Here is a 19034-nt window from a genome sequence, read left to right as displayed (position 1 = left end):
AACACACGAGGCATACTGCTGCAGTGCAGAGGAGAAAGAGAGAGCAAGTACTTCGATGTAACACACTTTGTTGTACAGAAGTGCAGCTCCAGCTGGAGTCCTGCACCTGGAGGTTCTGAGTGGCAGAATTGGGGGGGGAGGGCTGCCACAAGCATCTTCTGCTCTGTAACACTTGCTGAGTCTTGAGACAGAATGGGCTTAGAGGTTGTTCTGTAACTATTTCTTTGTGTGTTCTAGCTATTTTAAGAGATACTTTAATTCCTTTTGGTCTCACTGATATTTGAGCTGCTCTTTGCCTTTCTTTAAGACCACTTGCATTTTTGTTCTACTTTCATAATTTCCACCTCCCAACAGCAACAAAATAGGACTTTAAGCAGCCATTCTGAGAAGTCTGTCAAAAAGGTTTAATTCAGAACTATATTATAAAAGAATAGAATAGACTATTTCAGTTGCAGGGGATCTATGACAACCATCTAGTCCAACTACCTGAGCAATTCAGGGTTGACCAAAAGTTAAAGCATGTTAAGGGCATTGTCCAAATGCCTCTTAAACACTGACAGGCCTGGGGCATCGACCACCTCTCGAGGAAGCCTTTTCCAGTGTTTGTCCACCCTCTCAGGAAAGAAATGCTTCCTAATGTCCAGTCTAAACCTCCCCTGGAGCAGCTTTGAACCATTCCCACACGTTCTGTCGCTGGATCCCGGGGAGAAGAGCTCAGCACCCCCCTCACTGCTTCCCCTCCTCAGAAAGCTGCAGAGAGCAATAAGGTTACCCCTCAGCCTCTTTTTCTCCAAACCAGACAGGCCCAAAGTCCTTGGCTGCTCCTCACAGGACATTCCTTCCAGCCCTTTCACCAGCTTTGTTGCCCTCCTCCGAACGCATTCAAGGACCTTCATATCCTTCTTAAATTGTGGGGCCCAGAACTGCACACAGTATTCAAGCTGAGGCCACACCATTGCTGAATACAGCGGGATAATCGCCTCTTTTGATGGGCTGATTGTGCTGTGTTTGATGCACCCCAGGATGTGGTTTGCCCTCTTGGCTGCCAGATAAGTATTTGTCTTCTGTCTGTGGTATGACATTGCCATGCTAGGTGTAGTGAACAAAACAAATGTCTGTTGATCCATTCTTAAATTTGCATTTCTTTCATCTTTACATGGATAACGTAGAATCACAGGATGGTTTGGGTTGGAAGGGACCTTTGAAGATCATCTAGTTCCAACTCCTGACATAACAGCTCTGTTAAATAGTTGTAACTTAGCATGCAAATTCTTGCCTTTTTTTTTTAATGAAGGAAAAATGAAGATGTAGTAATTGTATCTTGTGTAATCACACTCATGTTGACATGTGATGTTTCACATTGTGAAACGTGAGCAGAGTGAAAAGCTAGGTTGTTCATTTCCTTGTGCACTCCTGCCTTGGAAGATAAGGGAGTAGCTAAGGTAAAGTGCTTTTGCTGCTCTGCCTCTAGGTCAGCACAGGGGGAGCTGAAATGGACTTTGCCAGGAGATAGCAATATCCATTGGTGTCAGAGAACTGATGCCACTCAAACCCTGTGACCCTTAATCAGGACCAGGATGGGAGCAAATGGTAGTTGGACAGACTCAAAAGCTCATCCCTGGTAAATTCTTTGCCTTTCCTTCTTCAGCTTGTCACTCTCCAACCCATGGGACATACTCACCTCCAAATCATCTCATGATGATTCTTCAAAGCTGACCAAAGTGTTCTCCTGCTGGAAGAATCGTAATTCCTTTGGCCCGTTCGTCCCTGCCTCTGTGCTGTCCTTGTATGGGCAAGAAAGAAGTGCTAGGAAATGCCTAAAAATAAGCAGAGTGGGTTTTGCCTATTTCAGCATCGAGGCCACATTCGTTAAGGTACAGATGTGTTGATGTGATATGTCTGAGTTGATCTATCACCGTTGCTGAAGTTGAAAGGTCCTACTCCTGTCTGTCTTTGAGAGGTTCCCAGTGCCTGTCTGATGGCATGGTAGATTGCTTAGAATCACCCAATATAGCAGAAATTAACCTAGCAAAACCAAACCAAACCAAAAATTAGTTTTTAATTTGGTTTCTGAATTGAATTGACTTAATTGTCAGGCGAATAGTCACCAGAGCCAGCTCAATGGAGAGGGCAAGTCAAAGCAGCAATAGCAGGATGGCTACTTCTAGCAGCTGTCAATCATTCACTTCACTCTGACTTGAGAAGTAACCTTGGCTCTATTTCTCTCCTCTCCATCCCCAAAACTTTCTTGTCATGCTTTCTTATCCCACTGTCCTGCTCTGAGTTGTTCTGGGTTCTGGTTACTTCCTCGCTTTCCTGTTGCTCTACCATTGCTACATCCATGTCTCTTCCTCACCTCATGGGTTTTAGTTTCCTGACACTCTGAGCTCTGCTCTGTTCCTCCTCCACTTTTCCATGGCTTTCAGGGAATTTCATTCACAGAATTCTCATTAAGTCTTGGCCTCCCTCCTTACCCTTTCCTTTTTTTGCTCCCAGAATCTGTTTAGCAATTCCCATTCCTTCCTCTCTGCTCTTTCTGGCGGCTCCCTACCCCAGTCCATAGCTGCATCCTCGCCTGTGCTGATTTTTAGTCTCAGTCAGCACCAAGACCATACTAATTTTTAATTCCCATTCTCCTAAGTCTCTTTCTCCTCCACTTCTTTTACCATGTCCAATGACTTTTCCTTCCCTGGGCTTTAAATGCCATTTTCCCTTCACGAACCAGTCTGTCTCTGTTTTGTTTCTGGTTGTCCTGCTCAGGCTGCGGTTCCATGAACAAACAGTTCTTTCAGGGGAGCGCTGGGTTTTGCAGTGATATTTTTATGCCTCTGAAGTTCTCTGATCCGGTTTATTGCATAGCCCACACAAACAGTTGTGCCGGCATGATGGGAGAGGAATTGGGATAGAAAGCATGTATGTTAGCCCTGATGTTGGACAATGTGTCAGTGAGACCGGTCTCCTTCCTTAAATAGTTTGGGTTTACATCTTTCCAGCTCACAAAGCTGCTCCCAATTTCTCTCTTCCTCTGCAGTATCAGACTCATCAGACTGCAGCTCAGTTTGCTCCTTTCACTCTTAAGTCTTTTCTCATACCTGTCTGCATTCAGAGCAAATGAAGCTCTGCTTTCATGATATCAGGGCATCAGGTGGCTGGAGAAAGCTGTTGTGCGGGTTTTGTCTGGTTTTTAAGTGGTTTTTATCCAGTGGTGTTTCTCATACCAAAATGGGACACTTCTTGATAGGAGTCTTTATTCCTATTTTATCATTCATCTGTTGGTTCCCTCTCATCTTGAACTTACTTTACCATTATAAACTGGGGCATTGTGGTTTTTTTTCCTTCTTAGTGCTGAAATGGATTTGTATGTCCTAGTCAAAGTCTTTCCCATTAAAACAGAAAACAAAAAAAGTGGCAGATATGTCTGCATGCTTTGTAACTAGTAGACTGTCCTTGTTCGGTGTCTTGTGCTAGAGACGAGCAAAAGCTTTATGAAGCTCACTCGAAGGACTCAATTTCTGCCTAGCCTTTGTCAGCTAACAATGGAACCATAATCTGTATCAGGTTTAACTTTGCACTGTCAAAAAGTCGTAGTTTTTTAACTGGAGATGTAATATCCTGGTACCTTTCATTTATGTAGTTTTATTGCACCTCATCTTTTCATCTAACCCTTGACTATTCATAAAGCTAACAATGTCTTTTCCCCATCAGAACATCTTTCTGTCCTGTCCGTCTTGGACTCAATGCTTGACGTATTAAAAGGAGGAATGGTGTCTGTGTTTCAGGATGCGAAATCATCAGTAGGATCAAATCTCCGTTATAGCGCATAGCTATTCGTGTTGGGTGTGTAAAGTGGTGCCAGCCATGCATGTGCTGCTCTGGATCTTGGGACTATTGCTGGTCTTTGCTTACTCCAGATGGCTTTGTCTTAATTGAGCCTGTGAGGGTATCTGTGTTAAGTGTCTCATTTTGGGGGGCATTTGCTGTTAGGATCAGTGACTAAGCTACTTTTGGACGCGGTGTATGTGGTATTATATCCAAATAAGTCTATAAAGAACTGTGCCTATGGGTGGGGACAGTGCCAGAAACAGCTGAGGCCTATTAGCAGTGCTAGCATTTGAACTTTTTCCTTTGCTGGGATATTCCCCTCCTCTTCATTACTCCAGAAGGTGAAGGGTTGACTGGAGCATGAGAGATCCATCCACCGCCCTGACTTTCTGACAGCAATGATTCTTCGAAGTCTGAATGCCTAAATCATCCCTTTCTCAGCAGAGTACTGACATCTGTGCCTGCTGTTCACGCTTAGCTGAACTGGGAATAACCTTAATCGTTGAACCATTCCTAAAGCAAGCTGGCAATTAAATTCCACTAATCTATGGTCTCCCATTCTCTGTATGTTCAAATGGTGTGATTCTTCATTAGTAAGCTTCAAATGCTGTGTAAAAGCGGAAGTTTCTTTTAAATATACCAGTTTATACCATACGCATTGCAAATCAGTTGTTAGATAAGACAGGGCTTTCTAGTCCTGTTCCAGAAGACATTTATGTAGTAATGTGTTAATAATGTGCTAATTTAATTGGGGGGGGAGGGGGAGAGTGTTCATTGAAATACAATGCTGAAAAAAGTAACTTCTAGAAGTTTGTTTAGATATCTTTTCTAAATGCTAGACAGAGCAATAATTGTGTACACTTAGTGCCAGGTAGATATGTGTTTTGGGGGTACCAAGATAGATCATAATAATTTGCAATGTTTAATAAGTATCCCAAGTAACTCTGGACGTTCAGTTGCAGGACCAGCACTGCCTCCAGGCTACAAAAGCAGCTGTAGCTCAGAAGCTTCTGACAGTGATGATGACTCGGAATCTTCTCCTCTACCCAGAGATGCAAACAGAGATTCTGAAGAGGAGACAGAAGGAGATCCAGCACCCAAGTGAGTATGTTCTTAGGTTATTTATATATTCCTGTTTTATTGCGAATGGAATGTGTCTGCATAAAGTATGACAAAGGGACAGTATTATATCAATAAAAAGGTAAACCCTGTACCTGTGTAAAACTTGATGGCATGTTCTGCCTGTTCTTTGCAGTCAAGAATTTTCAGCTGACCTGTTTGACACCCTGTGGTGGAATTAAGTTATTTAGGGTAATCAGATCTCTATAAGTACGTGTTTCTAGTTTTGCAATTAAAGTAATAAAGTCCTTAATATTTTAGTTGTTTATACTAAGGGCAGACACCACTTGTCATGTATGTAAGTGTTTGGTCCTTGAGTTTTGCCCTGTTTCTGGTGTACTACCTCTCATTGAGAGGTCATAAAAACTATTTATGGGCATGAATTTATGCACTCAATTAAGTCAGCTCTAATGAAAAAAAAAAAAAGAATTGTTTAGCAAATAACAGGAGTCTGGACATACTCGCATTTGGTGGGGTTGATTACTCAATTCTGCTAAGAACTTGTTTGTGTTTGTGCTAGGCCTTGTATAAGGGACTTGAAGAGCATTATGCCATCTTAATGAGCATCAGAGTAATTATTGCTCACTTTTCTCTTGTCTTATTCAACAGTTTTTCAGTTCAGTAGAATTGAACTGGGAAAAATACTAGTCAAAATGCAGACAGTATAAAAAATGCAGAAGTGTGCTGAATTTAAAATTACTTTCTGACTAGAAAATGGTATTTCAACATTTTACTACTCTTCTTTCTACAGCAAAAGCATTCTTAATGTTTTTTTTTTAAATGTCAGAGCATTTTTGGAGTGAAGCTTATGCTCCCAATTTTTTAATTGCTTAAAATTATTTTTGATCCTTTTGCACTGTTTCCTTGGTAACAGCAGGATATTTAGTACATAAGACTGTCTGAAATAATTTTATGTATTTTTTCCCTTTTTAAAATGTAGATAATTGCTATGTATGTCAAGGTAATTATTAAGTGAAATTTTTGTATTTCCAGAAAGCCAAAAACAATTCAGGATGACGATGATGATGGCTTTTTTGGGCCTGCTCTTCCTCCTGGATTTAAAAAACAGGATGATTCTCCGGAGAGGTAATTAAAATGGAATTAGATTCAGACTCTTTTCCTTAAAACACAATTATTTCAGATAAAATATTTTGTGGCGCTATTACAGAACACTTCAATTGTGCACTTCAGATTCAGATGATTAGAATTGCTTCCTCCACATTCTGAGAAGAGGAACAGCATTCCCTTGAAACAGAACACACAGCCCTCCTAGTCCTGGTTGGAAAGTTGGAGAGAAAAAGAAAAAATGTGAATTTTCTCAGTTATATTTTGAATGTCATATTTCTTCCGCCTCTTCTGATAGGTCTCAGATCAGCGCAGGAAAAAAACAAATTACAGGTACAAGGACCCATAGTTCTGCAGTTTATTCTGGGCTGTGAAGGCATTAGGGCAGTTAGCTTTTGTGTGGGGCAGTACAATGCACGTTATTGGAACTGTCATTTGGTAATGCACCAAGGATTATTGTTTAGGTGGCTCCAGGTAGAAAACTAAACTGAACAGTGTAGGTTTCTAGAAAGCAAGCTGTCAGGTCTAAGCAAATAAGCATTATTTATAGCCTCTATCAGGAAGCTTTCCATTTACATCAGTCTGTGCACTTCCTTCTATAATTCCTTCTATAAATCCATACTGAAATTGGTACTTCCAAGGGGACGATTATTGATGAAAGGTACAAGAGAGTCCCTTGATCACTGTTACCTTCCCTATAGCAATAGGAAGCTGGTAGATAAAATAAATCAATACCTACCTATCAGGTATGAGTTTTCAGTTCTAGGAAAGTGAATCAATTTGTTGTTGAGCTGTGTATGTAGTATACCATCTCAACGGAAACTTCAAAGTTGAAATTTTTTAGTTTGGATAAATTGTTATGGTGCTTGGCAGCAGTTAGGAAAATGAAAATTTATGTAACTAAGGTTACTTGGAAGTATCCTCTTCATCTGTTTGGTTACACTTTATTGTAATCAACAAACTTTTGTAATTGTGGGTATCATGCTTAGTGGGCTCATTTGGTGCTTTGATGGTCCCAAGAGTAGCATCTTTTCTTCTTATTATGGTTCATATACACAATGTGTTATTTTAATTATAAAATTTAGGAAGCCGCTAAAAATAATGTGATCTCTAGTAAAGTAAATAAATGCTTGCAGTTTTTAATATCAGTGGAAGTAGCTTTCTTGATTTTTGACATGAATACTCTCTGGTAAAACGTTATGTCAAAGTGTACAAAGGAAAAGAGAAAGGAGAGGTAACTTGTAGTTTGAAGGTTAGAGAGATGAGCAGTAATACAGGTGGTCGCCTGTCATATAATATTACTCTTTTGTATGTTCGCAGAACTTTTATTTCTACTTAGCAGTTTATTTCCAAAATGGTGGATAACTTGCATTTACATTCAGAGGGCAAGAGTCTGCTCTGTAGGTGTGAGTATGAGAAATTAAAGCAGTAACAGGCACTTGCCAAGTTGTTGGGATGTTGTTTTTTTTTTTTCATTCTAGCTCACCATACAACCGCTCCTAGCACACTCTGAAAAAGCAGATTGAGCAGAGCTGTTTTGCACCCAGCCCGATTCCCTGAATAGGTGGGAAAGGTGCGATGTGTGGGACGAGCCTTGTCTGTCTTCCACCCCCGTACACCTGGCAGTCTAGTTGTGCTGACACACTGAGGGGCGTAAGCTGTGCAGGGTGTAGACACAATGTTGTTAACTGTCTCCCTGCTGCATTGCCCTTAGTGTTGAGCAGATTGCCAGCTGACAATCTAGCCATGAATAATTTAAACAAATGCAGGCTGTTTCAATGTATGGGCATACTGTTTATTAGCTCTGTGTGACATTTTCGTTCTTTTAGAAAAGCTTTTGTTCTGTTGCATATTTTCCAGACTTGTCAAAACAACATATTCACGATTAGGAGCAGCTCATGTGGCAATTTGCAGCTTGCTAAAAATTGTTTGAATCATTCCAGCATAATATATGCATATGAACAGATTTCCTTCAACTTTGGAAAAGATATTACTGTTTATCAATGTTAGACAGAAGTGCAGCACTCATAAATATTCCTAAAGTGTTCACGCATCAAGGTAAAGAGAGAAGGTTTTCTTAAAAAAAAAAAAAAAAAGTTATATATCAGAAGAATGCTGAAATGCCCATCTTAAAACATGCATTAGCAAGGACTCCAAGTCCAACGACACGAAAGCATTCTTTGCCATACATGGAATCCAATATTCCTTAAATAAAAGCTTAATTCATTATAAGTGTGGGGTGTTTTTTGAATGTGTATAGATAAATACTGAAGTTGCCAACAGTAGCAAAATGTGTTTAACAGAGTTTTGTTTAGATTTACTTCACCTGTTCAGTAAGCCTTTGGACAGGAAACTGTCAGGAATCACGTCGACTGTGTGGTACTGAGGAAAGACCTGAGGAACAGGGTTATTCATGTAGGGGAAAAAAAAAAAAAAGAAATGGAAAGCGTGGGAGGGATGAATATGGGAATCATTTTTCTAATCCTTGGAAGAGCCTTTGAGCTGTGGCAGAAGCAAGGCAGAGTGAGATCTGCTCTTTTTCACAGGTTGCACGGATATGGCCCACAACATAGATGTTCTTATATATTTTAGTAGAAAGCTTTTTTTATATAGCTTGGTTTAACTGTCTCTCCATGCAAAATAAAGGTACTTGCCTACTAAAATAAAAGATTATTTTGGCCATATCTGCATAGGTTTAAATGCAATCTCTTTAAATTACATCAGGAATTTAAAATATGGTCTTAACAAGAAAGCAGTCAAAACGAAACAGAGGAAAATAAAAGCTGTTTCTTTTTTGCAGCAGCTAGGTGGGAGTGGAACTTCAAATTCAACCCAGATTTCTTGCCTGGGTTTGAAACCTCACCAGTGCCCTTGTCCAGGTCTGAGCTCACATTTATTGCTTGTGTCTGTCAGTCTGTGGTTGGCTTTCTGGCAGGACTTTCTGCTTTTTATTCTCTTCTTCAAATCCTGACAATAATATTACTACAGCACGGCTGTACTGATTAGATTATGCGGGATTTAGTAGAAGACCATAATTAACATAATTCAATTCATGTTGTGTTACGTTTAATCTCCCTAAGGCTCAGAAACTGAAGATCATAATAAACAAAGTATCTGCTGATACATTGTGAGGATACTGTCACTTGGATATTTCTTCAGTTGATAATTGTTTGGGTTGTTAATTAGGTTTTATTAGATTTAATGACTGTAATGGTGGATTATTAAGAGGAAATCATATACAAAAGTCTTTTCATTACTGAAAGCACAGTTTGTGGTACGCTTTGGACTGTTTTCACCACTGAAAAGAGATTCTTACCTGTGTTCCTGGAGACAATTGAATTATACTGCTTGCAGAGCTGCTGTGTAAAAACAAATCAGTGAAGTTACCTGGGATCACAAAACTTTTATTCTCTCGTTCCCACTCCAAGGGAAAAAAATCAGAGCAGTTCACTGATTCTGTTTGTTGAAGGACAGTGAAACTTTGGCACCAGGCAAGAATGAACAAAATTGTCTTTGTTGCTAGAGAAAGAGTAGCGTATATTTGACCTCCCACCTTTCATTGCTTGTGAATCTGGTGAAGGAAGCTAGGGAAGAAAAAAGTGGATTTCCTTGACTACATGCTGCAGCTTTTGTGGTTTTCTTGCATTCTAGCTCTCTGCAAAGGTCCTCCTGGAAAATGGAGAAACTCTTCTTATTCAGTTATTTCAATGTGTGCGCATAGGGGGCACACTTGGTATGGGAGGAGAGAGAATCACACTTCTCATCAGCATTTGATTTTTATTTTTATATTAATCTATTACATTTTTTTTCCTGCAGCAAATGGTGGAAGGCTGTCATTTAATGTACAGTCTATGTTGGTTATGTTACTTCCCTTTTTTTCCCCTTTAACTGAAAACCAGGATTTCTTTTTTTTTTTTCTTTTTTCCCCCCCTCAAGGCCCATTATAGGTCCTGCGTTACCACCTGGCTTTAGGAAACCTTCAGAGGACACCGGGAATAGCAGATGTTCCATAGGACCATCTGTTTCATCAGAATTCCATACCCAGGTTTGTGAAAACAGAAGCCTTTTGTTTTAGTACAAGCTATCTGAAATGCTTAAACAAGTAGGAGCCTGAAAAAGTCTACTAGACATACTTTTAAGCATGAGAGTTTAATTTTAGACCAGAAAGTGTCTGGCATATTTTTGCCTGAGTCAAATACTGAAGCATAAGTAAGCCTTAAAAAAGCAAGAGGCTGGTCTGGTTTGTTGTGATTTTGCCGTTAGACGGATGATGCACTCACTGAACACAAGATCCAGGCATCCCAAACTGCAGTCACAGTAATTCTTCCTAATGTTTTTCTATTCTTTCTTTTGGTGTGACATCCTTCACAAGTGAGTATCTTGGCAAAGTTTAAATTTTTCAAGACATTAAAGAAGTAATGCAAACTGTTAGAATGAAAATATTTACCTATAATTCAAGCTTTTACTCCTTTGCTGATGAGGGAGCAAATGATTTGAGTATTTTGTATATCTTCACCTCATTAAAAATATTCGTTAGTGGACGTGTTAAGTTTATCCAAAAGAATGCAATCAAGAATGACACTACAGTGTCACTAATTGTTCTTATCAATAGGAAGGTGATACCTATAACTGGGAGTAAGGCAGAGCAGGACAGTGACACTGACACAATTTTTTGGTTTGTGGTTTTTGACTGTTCTCATCAGGTTAGGTAAAAACTCGGTAGAAGTCCTATAGTCTAATCCCTAGCCGCAAAACAACGCATGTACCGCTAAAGAACATTCAGGAGTAAGATGTGTGACAAAATATAGCAAGAAGCATGGGGAAGATTCTGCTCCCTAAACCTGGGCCTCTACTACCATTCTGAGGGATCTGAATTGTTTGCAGCAGGCTAGCAGACAGGGAGTAGCACCTTAAAGAAGCTTGCATCCTTCTTGAGCAGCACCTCTTAAGGCAGACAGGACACCCTGAGACATCAAAAATAGTGCTGGATACCAGTGTTTAGGCAACTGATTCTCTGTCATGCTCTGATAAACTAAATATTAATTCTTTGTGAGAATTAACTTTGGTTTCCACAGTTATTCTGTTTGTTTCTAAAATACTTACATTTTAAAGTTTAACTCCCAGGCACTATGGGACCTAGTAGGAAGGAATGAGGTAAAGGCTGCTCTGGAACTTCATTTTTTTGATTAGTAGTCGCAAAGTATATAATTCTCCAGCCTCCTACAGCGAGTGTTGTCATAATCCTTCATGAAGAATGATTGTCTGACACTTTTAAGATACTCATCGTCTCATAACTCCAAATAACGATTAAGCAATTTATCATAATGACAAATCTCTTGAGACAGGGATGTCAAAACTGGTCTCCTTATATATTTTACAAACAAAAAAGTCTCTTTTCTCCTGAATAGATCTTCTAGCATCAGCTTTGTTACAGCTATTACAGAACTTAGCTTTTTTTTTCCCTTTTCCTAATAATACTCTTTTTTTACCTTTGAATATGATGAGTAATTTTTTTTGTTTATTTTATTTCAATTTATTTAATAATTTTGTATTCAAATACATTTTTAGAGACAGCTTATTCCATGCTGACTCTTCACTTTATATTGATTTCCCCTTCAAACTTGAAGGCAGTATTTTTTAATGTTTGTTTAATTTCATGTTGTTTGAGGCAGGTGGTGATGGAGTGAATTGAACCTAAGACTAATGAGAAAGGAAATGAGACATGTTTCTTCAATTTAAACTCAGCGTGGAATTTGTCTTTCATCCTCCACTACTTTACAATACAATTTATTATGAAAGTCTTATATCTTTGCATTTTTTATTTGTTTGGACACAGAGGGAGGGAAGTGTTTTACTACCTTGTTTTCTCAAGATGGTTGTTCCTCTTCCCCACCAGCTCCCTCTTTAAAAAAAGAGAGAGACAGAGTGTAGTCACCCCATTCTCTAAAAGTTGAAGCAATGTCACAGTGGTAGATAATTAGTGAAAGCTCAACTATATAAATGTTTTTGAGAAAAATGACGAGAAAAGTTGGTGTTACTTACTTGCAGTCTTAGTGTTTATAGATGACCAGCTCTTTCTCACCTTCAGTCTTTCAGATCTATTTCATGCAACCGGTCCTACAGATATTAAATTTACCAAGCCTATTCTTGCACCTTGTGGTCCACAGCCATACGTAGCTGTGTCTCTTGCTACCTGAAGCTTGCCTTCCCCACTGTTCACACCTTTGCTGACTTCTAAGGGCAGATGGGGACCAACTGGCTTGGCTAGCTTGGAGTAGTGTCATTAAAGCACTCCAGTTTCTGTAGCAAACGGCACACATAGGAGTAAAGTGGCTAATTTCACACCTGCCACCTTCCTTAGCCCAAATCCCTCTACAGCAAGGGGATGCCAGCTATGAGCAGCCTGAAGTATTAGGCTTGAACTCAGTGTAGCAGGATACCTTTCCAGCTCTCCTCCTCCTTTTGCTTGTCCTCCATTCCCCATGCTCCCATTAGGTGACTCCTCTTGTGAGTTTCTGTGCTCTGTTCTTGTATTCTCCACTGGGTGACCTCTGCCTCAGGTGCCTTATTTTATGTAGAAGGCTCCTGATACTGTTTTTCCACTGCTCATCACCCTTGAGACCTTATCTTCTCTGATGGTGTCATAGCTTGGTCTGAAGATGTCTGCTTGGTAACCAAAGTTTGGTGTGACAAAACCAATCCATTCCCCCCTAACTTTTTTGTCCTTCATTTGACGCTTCTTTGCCACCACCTTATATTCTCAAATAATGGTCTGTGCTTCCTGAGTATGCAGCCTTGTCATCATCCTACTCCTATTGCTTTATCACCCACATCCAGGCTGTACCTAAATCTTTCCGCTTTCATAGATATTGGGCACCTTAATTTTGTTCCCCGGGCAGTGTGGTATCACCATTCTCTGCCTAGTTCTGCCTCCGTCCACATCCATACTGTTTTAACTTGGAGGGACCTGTGAGCTTTCTGTACAACCCTTGACATCCACAAAGATTCTTATTAACATCTAGTCCCTTCCAAATTTAGTTATGTGAACCATTCTCCAGGTAATCACTTAGAATGCAACGTCAAAAGGGATCAAAGAAGCAAATGACGGAACCAAGAGATTAGACTGGCAGATACTATACACCCAGGGGTGCAGTACCATGCATGTTTTTGTTGTGTGACTGGCGGATGCATTGCATTAGGTTTATATGCTCTTCTAGACAAAACTGTTCTAATCCTATGAAGCTACAGAGTTTCTTGATGGTCTTAGCACTATGGTTGAGAGAAATGTTTTATTTTTGGAAGGTAACAGATAGTAGTGAGGACGAAGACAATCTTATAGGGCCAATGCCTGCAAAAGGACCAGTGGAGTCTGATGTGACTAAAGACTTTGAACGCAGAGCTCAGAGAATGAAGGAAAAACTTACTTCAGCAGACAGTGTAAGTTGAATTTCTTAATTTCTAGTATTTTGTTGCTAGACTGTTTTTGTGTTTTTCTGTGTGAACCCAGTTGCAGGTCTGGTCGGGATGCTAAGTGTTTGCAGTTGTTAAAGAAAAATCCATGATTTCTACTGGAAGCTAAAAGATTCAGACAGCAATTTTTGATTATGCTTTTTTTTACTATCCCTCCCCCCATAATTCTTTTGTAAAGGATGAACCCAAACGAGTTACCAGGGAATCATGGATGACAGAGCTTCCACCTGAATTGAAAAGCTTTGGATTTGGCCCAAGAACATTCAAGAGAAGAGCTGATGACAAATCAGGCGATAGATCTATTTGGACAGATACTCCAGCTGACAGAGAGAGAAAAGCCAAGGTGAGCATTTATTCATTCATGTACACCTGTAGGCAGTATGTATGTGGTTGATATTCTGTGAAAACAAAGTAAAGATACCCTGAGCTGTTCAATGGAGGGTTTTTTCTAGATTTTTCTTTGTTATCAAAACTTATTCATTCACGCTTAAAGGTAAAGGCAAGGAAATAATGATTTTAAGTAACATTTATATTCATTTATTCCCTCTCCCTTCTGCAGTAGTCAGATACTCTGTATCAGCTCATTGAATTTCCAATTACAGTGTGTCCAGTTTCTTGTTCTATCAAGCTGAGCAAAAAATATCAGGTGGCCTTTATCGTGGCCTCTACTCTTCAGATTTAATTAAAGTAAATATAGATTTCCTTGCTTTTTACTTCAGACATTCTGATTACTATAGCGTGTTATTTGCTTCTACTCATCAGGAAAGAGAAGAGGCAAAAAAGTCAACCAGTAAGGATAATGAAGAAATTGTATTATCTGGGAGAGACAAGAGACTGGTTGAGCAGGTGACTTCATACAATGTAAGTGTAATAGCAAAATACTTCCTCCCCCTGCATTTTCTTTAATTCTTCACTCTTTTCTTCGGGTTCTCATTTCTAGTGCTGCTGGTTTCCATGGTGATGCCACTACAGTCTTCCCTTTCTGTGCCCAAACCTACTGGTGTTTAAGTCATTAGAACGTTCACCACTGACTTCAACAAGAACAGGATTGGGGTCTTCAGGCTGCTTGTGAAAACAATGTGACAGAATTGGGGTTTCTGTATATTGTCTCAATTTTAGGTGGTGTTTTCCTTAAATCATCTTCCTATCAGGACACAGTTGTTGGGAGTAGACAAGCTTAGCTCAAATATTAGCTTGCTTCACTGAATTACCAACATCCCAAGAATAAAACAGTAGTAAAGGTTTAACTTTTAGGACAAAATATGCGTCAACACAAAAGAAGCTTGATGGGCTAAGCAGATCAATGCATTAATTACACCATGTAATCGATTACGTTAACTGCTCATTACAACAGCATTATTACATGATTTTTTTCTCAATCTCTGCAGAAGCAGATAATTTTCACAGACAGATGTTGATTACTAGAAATCTGAATGTCATGTCAAATTCCCTCTCACTTTTCTGTCTGCCATCCCTGTCCGCCAGAGTATATGGACTGTTGCCGGCTTTACAGCTGTTCGTTCCAGTTCATCCCTGATTTATGGCCTGAAGTCTTATGGAAGGCAGTCTGGTCTCTTGAGAGTATAATTAACTTGAGAATCGCAGCCTTGGCTTATGTTACGTGATTGAAGTTTATCTGGCACTTTTAATAATTTATTTGTAGTTCATTAAATCACATGTCCCTCTTAGAGGTTTGCAAATCCAGAGCTATTAGCGTACTGTATTAAATTTCTTCTGTATTGTCTGTTTCTACTGTCATTATGAATATAGTAGAATAATTTTGAAGTAAAACTACAGGTTTTACTTTGTACCATTGCCAGAATAAAACACATATAGGCCTTTACTGTTTCTAAAGTTAATGGAGTTATCTCAAAAAACCTGAAGAAAGCATCTTGTTTAAGAACAATGTTTCTTGTGTTGTTTTGTTGTGTGTGTTTGTGGTTTTTTTTAAATCAGTCTTCTGATTTTCAGGTGGTTGATTTGGTTTTTTTCTTTTAAAGTTTTTTTCCTCTCTTCTTTCGTATTTCTTTCTCCACTGACCTTTATCAAGGATGCTTTCATAGAATAGGAGCTCTAATTCTTAAAATAATTTCTTAGAGTTAATTCATTCAGTGCTGATGCCATATACATTCCCTGGTGCAGTTCTGTCAACCCTGACACAGTTACACCGTGAATAAGTATTGTCCGTTTTCTGTTTTCCATGAGATTTGTTTCTCATGTCATGTATGAATTATTACTTGTATGTTTGATGAAGCAAGTGTATGCACAGGGAGTGAAGGAGAATGAACCTTCAGAAGAGAGCGTTCCTAGACATGAGAAAACAAGACCTGCTCATCTTTTGCCCTTTCTGATGAGAGAATTGGTTTGGACTGGTGTTTTGGCTGGTTTGTAATGATTTGAGAGTCTGAGAAGTCAACTACTTGGGAATACACAAATACACTTTACCTGAGTAAAGGATGGCCCATGTAGTCTTGTGAGAGCTAATGCTGCTCACCTGTGAGGTCAGCAAAAGTTTTATGTTGTATTTGGGCTGGATCATGCTCTTTAATAAATGCAACTGAAGTCCTTGACTTGGCAAAACACATGCTCTAGCTCAAACCTGTGACTTTGTCCTGCGGGCTTGCAACAGATGATTCAAATACTGAAAAGTTAAGAGCACACATTAAAAACCCAACAGTGCATGAGAGTAAGATCGAAAGGGTACCTACCTTGTCCCTGCCCCTAGCAGTGACCAAAACCAGATGCTTAGGGGAGATGTGTAAGAAACTGGGCCTGTACTTTGAGATATTTCTCTTGACTTGTTGTCTTCAGTTGTCTCTTCTAATGATGGCAGGGCAACTTTTATATTGCTTTTGCATTATTTCTGTAATTGATCTCCACTGTCTGCGGAGATTCAACACCATTATGCGTGTCAGTGAATTATTAGTATTTTATTCAGTGTAGACAAGATTATACGCGCTTTCTGTTCTGTGTATGCTAAATTTATCGTTCTGATTTCCAGTTACTAAGCTGTCTTCTTTTTCTGGAATTTTTAGCTTTCCCAGTTCCAGTCTTTCCATTTGCATTTGCTGTATGTTGTTGATATTTTGTAATACTTTATTTCCTCTTCCTTCTCCCTGCTTTGCCAGGAGTCAAAGAGGTCAGAATCTCTCATGGACATACATCAGAAAAAGCTAAAGAGCAAAGCTTCCGAAGAAAAGAACAAACCTCAAGAAAGAAGGCCATTTGACCGAGACCAGGATCTCAAAGTCAACCGATTTGATGAAGCACAAAAGAAAGCTCTCATAAGAAAATCCAGAGATCTGAATACTAAATTTGAGCACAGTAAAGGCAATATGTTTTTATAGCATAAAAGCATGAAGCTTTTTTGAAGTGAAGTCAATTAAACTTTGAATACTTAATTTTTTTAAGTATTTTTCTGTAAATATTTGTATGCAAAATAAATATCCTGATGTTTAACTATTTTTCCTTGTCTGTAAATACTCTGCTAGGGAGGAGCATCTGTATTAAAACTAAACTGCTATAGGAAAGTCTTGGTATAAAAAAAAAGATAATGTAAATTTGCTACTTTAAAACATTTATATATATATAGTTAGCATAAAAATGATTAATTAAAATAGGTATTATTTTAAGAAGCTCTAGATTTGATCTTGCAATGGAGTCGGCAGTTTTCTCCTTTCTCCTGCCACACTTAAGATATTTTTGCTGAGTGTGACCTGAAGGCCATGGAAAAATCCCCTTTAGACTCATGGGCAGGACATTGTGTGACCAGAGTTCCTGCTGGGGACCATAAACTCAAACGGCAGCTCTTATGTCCACCCAGTGCTTTTATTTCTGTGATTCTGTGTCTGTACATAAATACGGGTTTATACGTATGCAGTATAATTTCTGCACTATAGCAGGAAGAGCTAGTGGCAACAGAAGTAATAAAAACTCGAGATTTGCAGATTTAATTATAAAATGGTAGAATACAAGAAGAGAAAATCTAATTTGAGTTCCAATTTGTAGGGCTTGTCATCAGAAAATCCATCTTTTTTAAGCAAATACAATGCGAAAATCAAACCAAAATAAAGCTTATTTTGTCAGTTAATTTGCAGAGCAGAACAGCTCTTTGGTATGAAAAAGGAAATAAATCTGACATTTAAAAAAAAAAAATCTATATCCATGCTTAGAGTTCTTCAGCTTTTCTCTGTGTGTGTGAAGCAGCTGAAGGGAGGGTTGTGTTACTTATTTAAAATTAGACTTGTACTTTCATTCTTTTTCTCTCAAGTAATGTTTGGGATCCTTTTTGAAGAGTTACTGACAGTATCTATATATGAAAATAATTTTATATATGAGACGCTGGCAACTTGTTAGGAAGTGTGACACATTTTTGCGTATTAAATACCATGGGGTTCGCTGTAATTTGAAAAAAGGCTACCGTGACAGACGGTGTCTGGGTTGGCTCATGTTAACGGAGCAGTGACCCAACAAGCCCCAGAAACAAATGGCTAAAAACTTGGTATTTATTTTATTGCACATGTGCCTGAGCCCAAGGCACAGCCTCCACATTCTGAGAAGTCTTGGAGAGTTTTCAGTATCGCAAATGAATGCTTACATACAATATATTTAGGTACTGCTTTTTTTTTTTTTTTTTTTTAATAGACAATTTATTTTGCCGTCTGAAAAATCTGCCGTCTTTGGGAGGAAGAGGGACTGGTTTTATATTGTGTTTCGTTTTTCCTTAATCATTTTTGAGTTTCTGAGCCTTTTCCTCTTGAGGCAAGGGGGGAGGTTAAAGAAGGGGCTGTTTATTTTTCCTCCTGTAAAGTGGACTTATGTTAGTGCCTCGTGCTTTTTGTAGCATAGAAAACAATGTCTTGCCAGGTTTCTATCTTCTGAGTTGTGTCCTTGCCCTTTTTGGGGAGCTCCTCTGCAGCTGTGGATTAAATAACATATCTCTAGCAATTCAGCAAATGTCAATTTCTTGATTGGAAAGGCGGTATTAGGAATCTTTGTTTGTTTGTTTTTTTTAAGGCAACTAAAGCAATGGCAGGGTGAGCATCATGTGACTAGCTAAATCTTCATCGTTGACAAAAAATGACCCTCATGCCCACTTTTGGAAACCCTACTGCCTGGATAAATCAATTTATTGTCGGGTGTTGCCTTATGTCCCGAGAACATCGTGCAGTCCTCGCTCGTTCAGACAAGTCCGTAGCAGGGATGAGGGCTGCTTGTATTGAGATTTTGTTGTTGTTGCGTGCTTCGTTTTCATTTTTGTTCTTTGGTCCTTCCTCCTCCAAACCAAGGACCGCTCATCAGATATCGCAGGTGGCCAGATCTTGCCGTCCTGCTGTTTGCTCGCTGCCCTGCCCGGCCCCATCGCGGTCTCCTGTCCTCTTCAAGGACCTGTTTGAGTGGAGGCTGTGGGGTGCTGCTCACCAGGAGAGCTCTTGTAACGGGGAGGGGAGGGCAGGCAGCCCCTTTGCGGTCGTGCGGCGGTACGGTACACCCCCGCTATGCGGGATGTGTGCTTCTAATTAGTGAAGCCTTGATGTGAGTTGGGAACGTGTTTTCTC

At 39.4% G+C, this 19034-nt stretch overlaps 2 protein-coding genes across 2 annotated transcripts in view; one reads left to right on the top strand and one right to left on the bottom strand.

The window, feature by feature from the left end:
* Positions 1–3287, bottom strand: part of NUFIP1 (nuclear fragile X mental retardation protein interacting protein 1) — a 29903-nt gene extending 26616 nt beyond the window's left edge. Inside the window, exon 1 of the mRNA XM_009881157.1 lies at positions 3219–3287. Coding sequence (XP_009879459.1) covers positions 3219–3287 — 69 coding nt within the window. The remainder of the gene's footprint in view (positions 1–3218) is intronic.
* Positions 3288–4699: 1412 nt separating this feature from the next.
* On the top strand, positions 4700–16938 carry GPALPP1 (GPALPP motifs containing 1). Its single transcript, XM_009881146.1, has 7 exons — positions 4700–4923; positions 5935–6027; positions 9943–10051; positions 13309–13443; positions 13655–13819; positions 14239–14337; positions 16605–16938. The coding sequence occupies exons 1-7, from the start codon at positions 4700–4702 to the stop codon at positions 16821–16823; spliced, it is 1044 nt and encodes a 347-aa protein (XP_009879448.1). The 3' UTR covers positions 16824–16938.
* The last annotated feature ends 2096 nt before the right edge of the window (positions 16939–19034 follow it).

The sequence above is a fragment of the Charadrius vociferus genome, unplaced genomic scaffold (genome assembly GCF_000708025.1).
Source record: "Charadrius vociferus isolate BGI_N301 unplaced genomic scaffold, ASM70802v2 scaffold210, whole genome shotgun sequence".
In the NCBI taxonomy this organism is placed as follows: Eukaryota; Metazoa; Chordata; class Aves; order Charadriiformes; family Charadriidae; genus Charadrius; species Charadrius vociferus.
This window is presented reverse-complemented; position numbering and strand designations above follow the sequence as displayed.

Coding starts and splice junctions, on each gene's coding strand:
- GPALPP1 (XM_009881146.1), top strand. CDS start 4,700: ATGTGTTTTGGGGGTACCAAGATAGATCATAATAATTTGCAATGTTTA. Junction 10,052..13,308: donor CATCAGAATTCCATACCCAG/GTTTGTGAAAAC, acceptor TATTTTTGGAAG/GTAACAGATAGTAGTGAGGA. Junction 14,338..16,604: donor AGCAGGTGACTTCATACAAT/GTAAGTGTAATA, acceptor CTGCTTTGCCAG/GAGTCAAAGAGGTCAGAATC.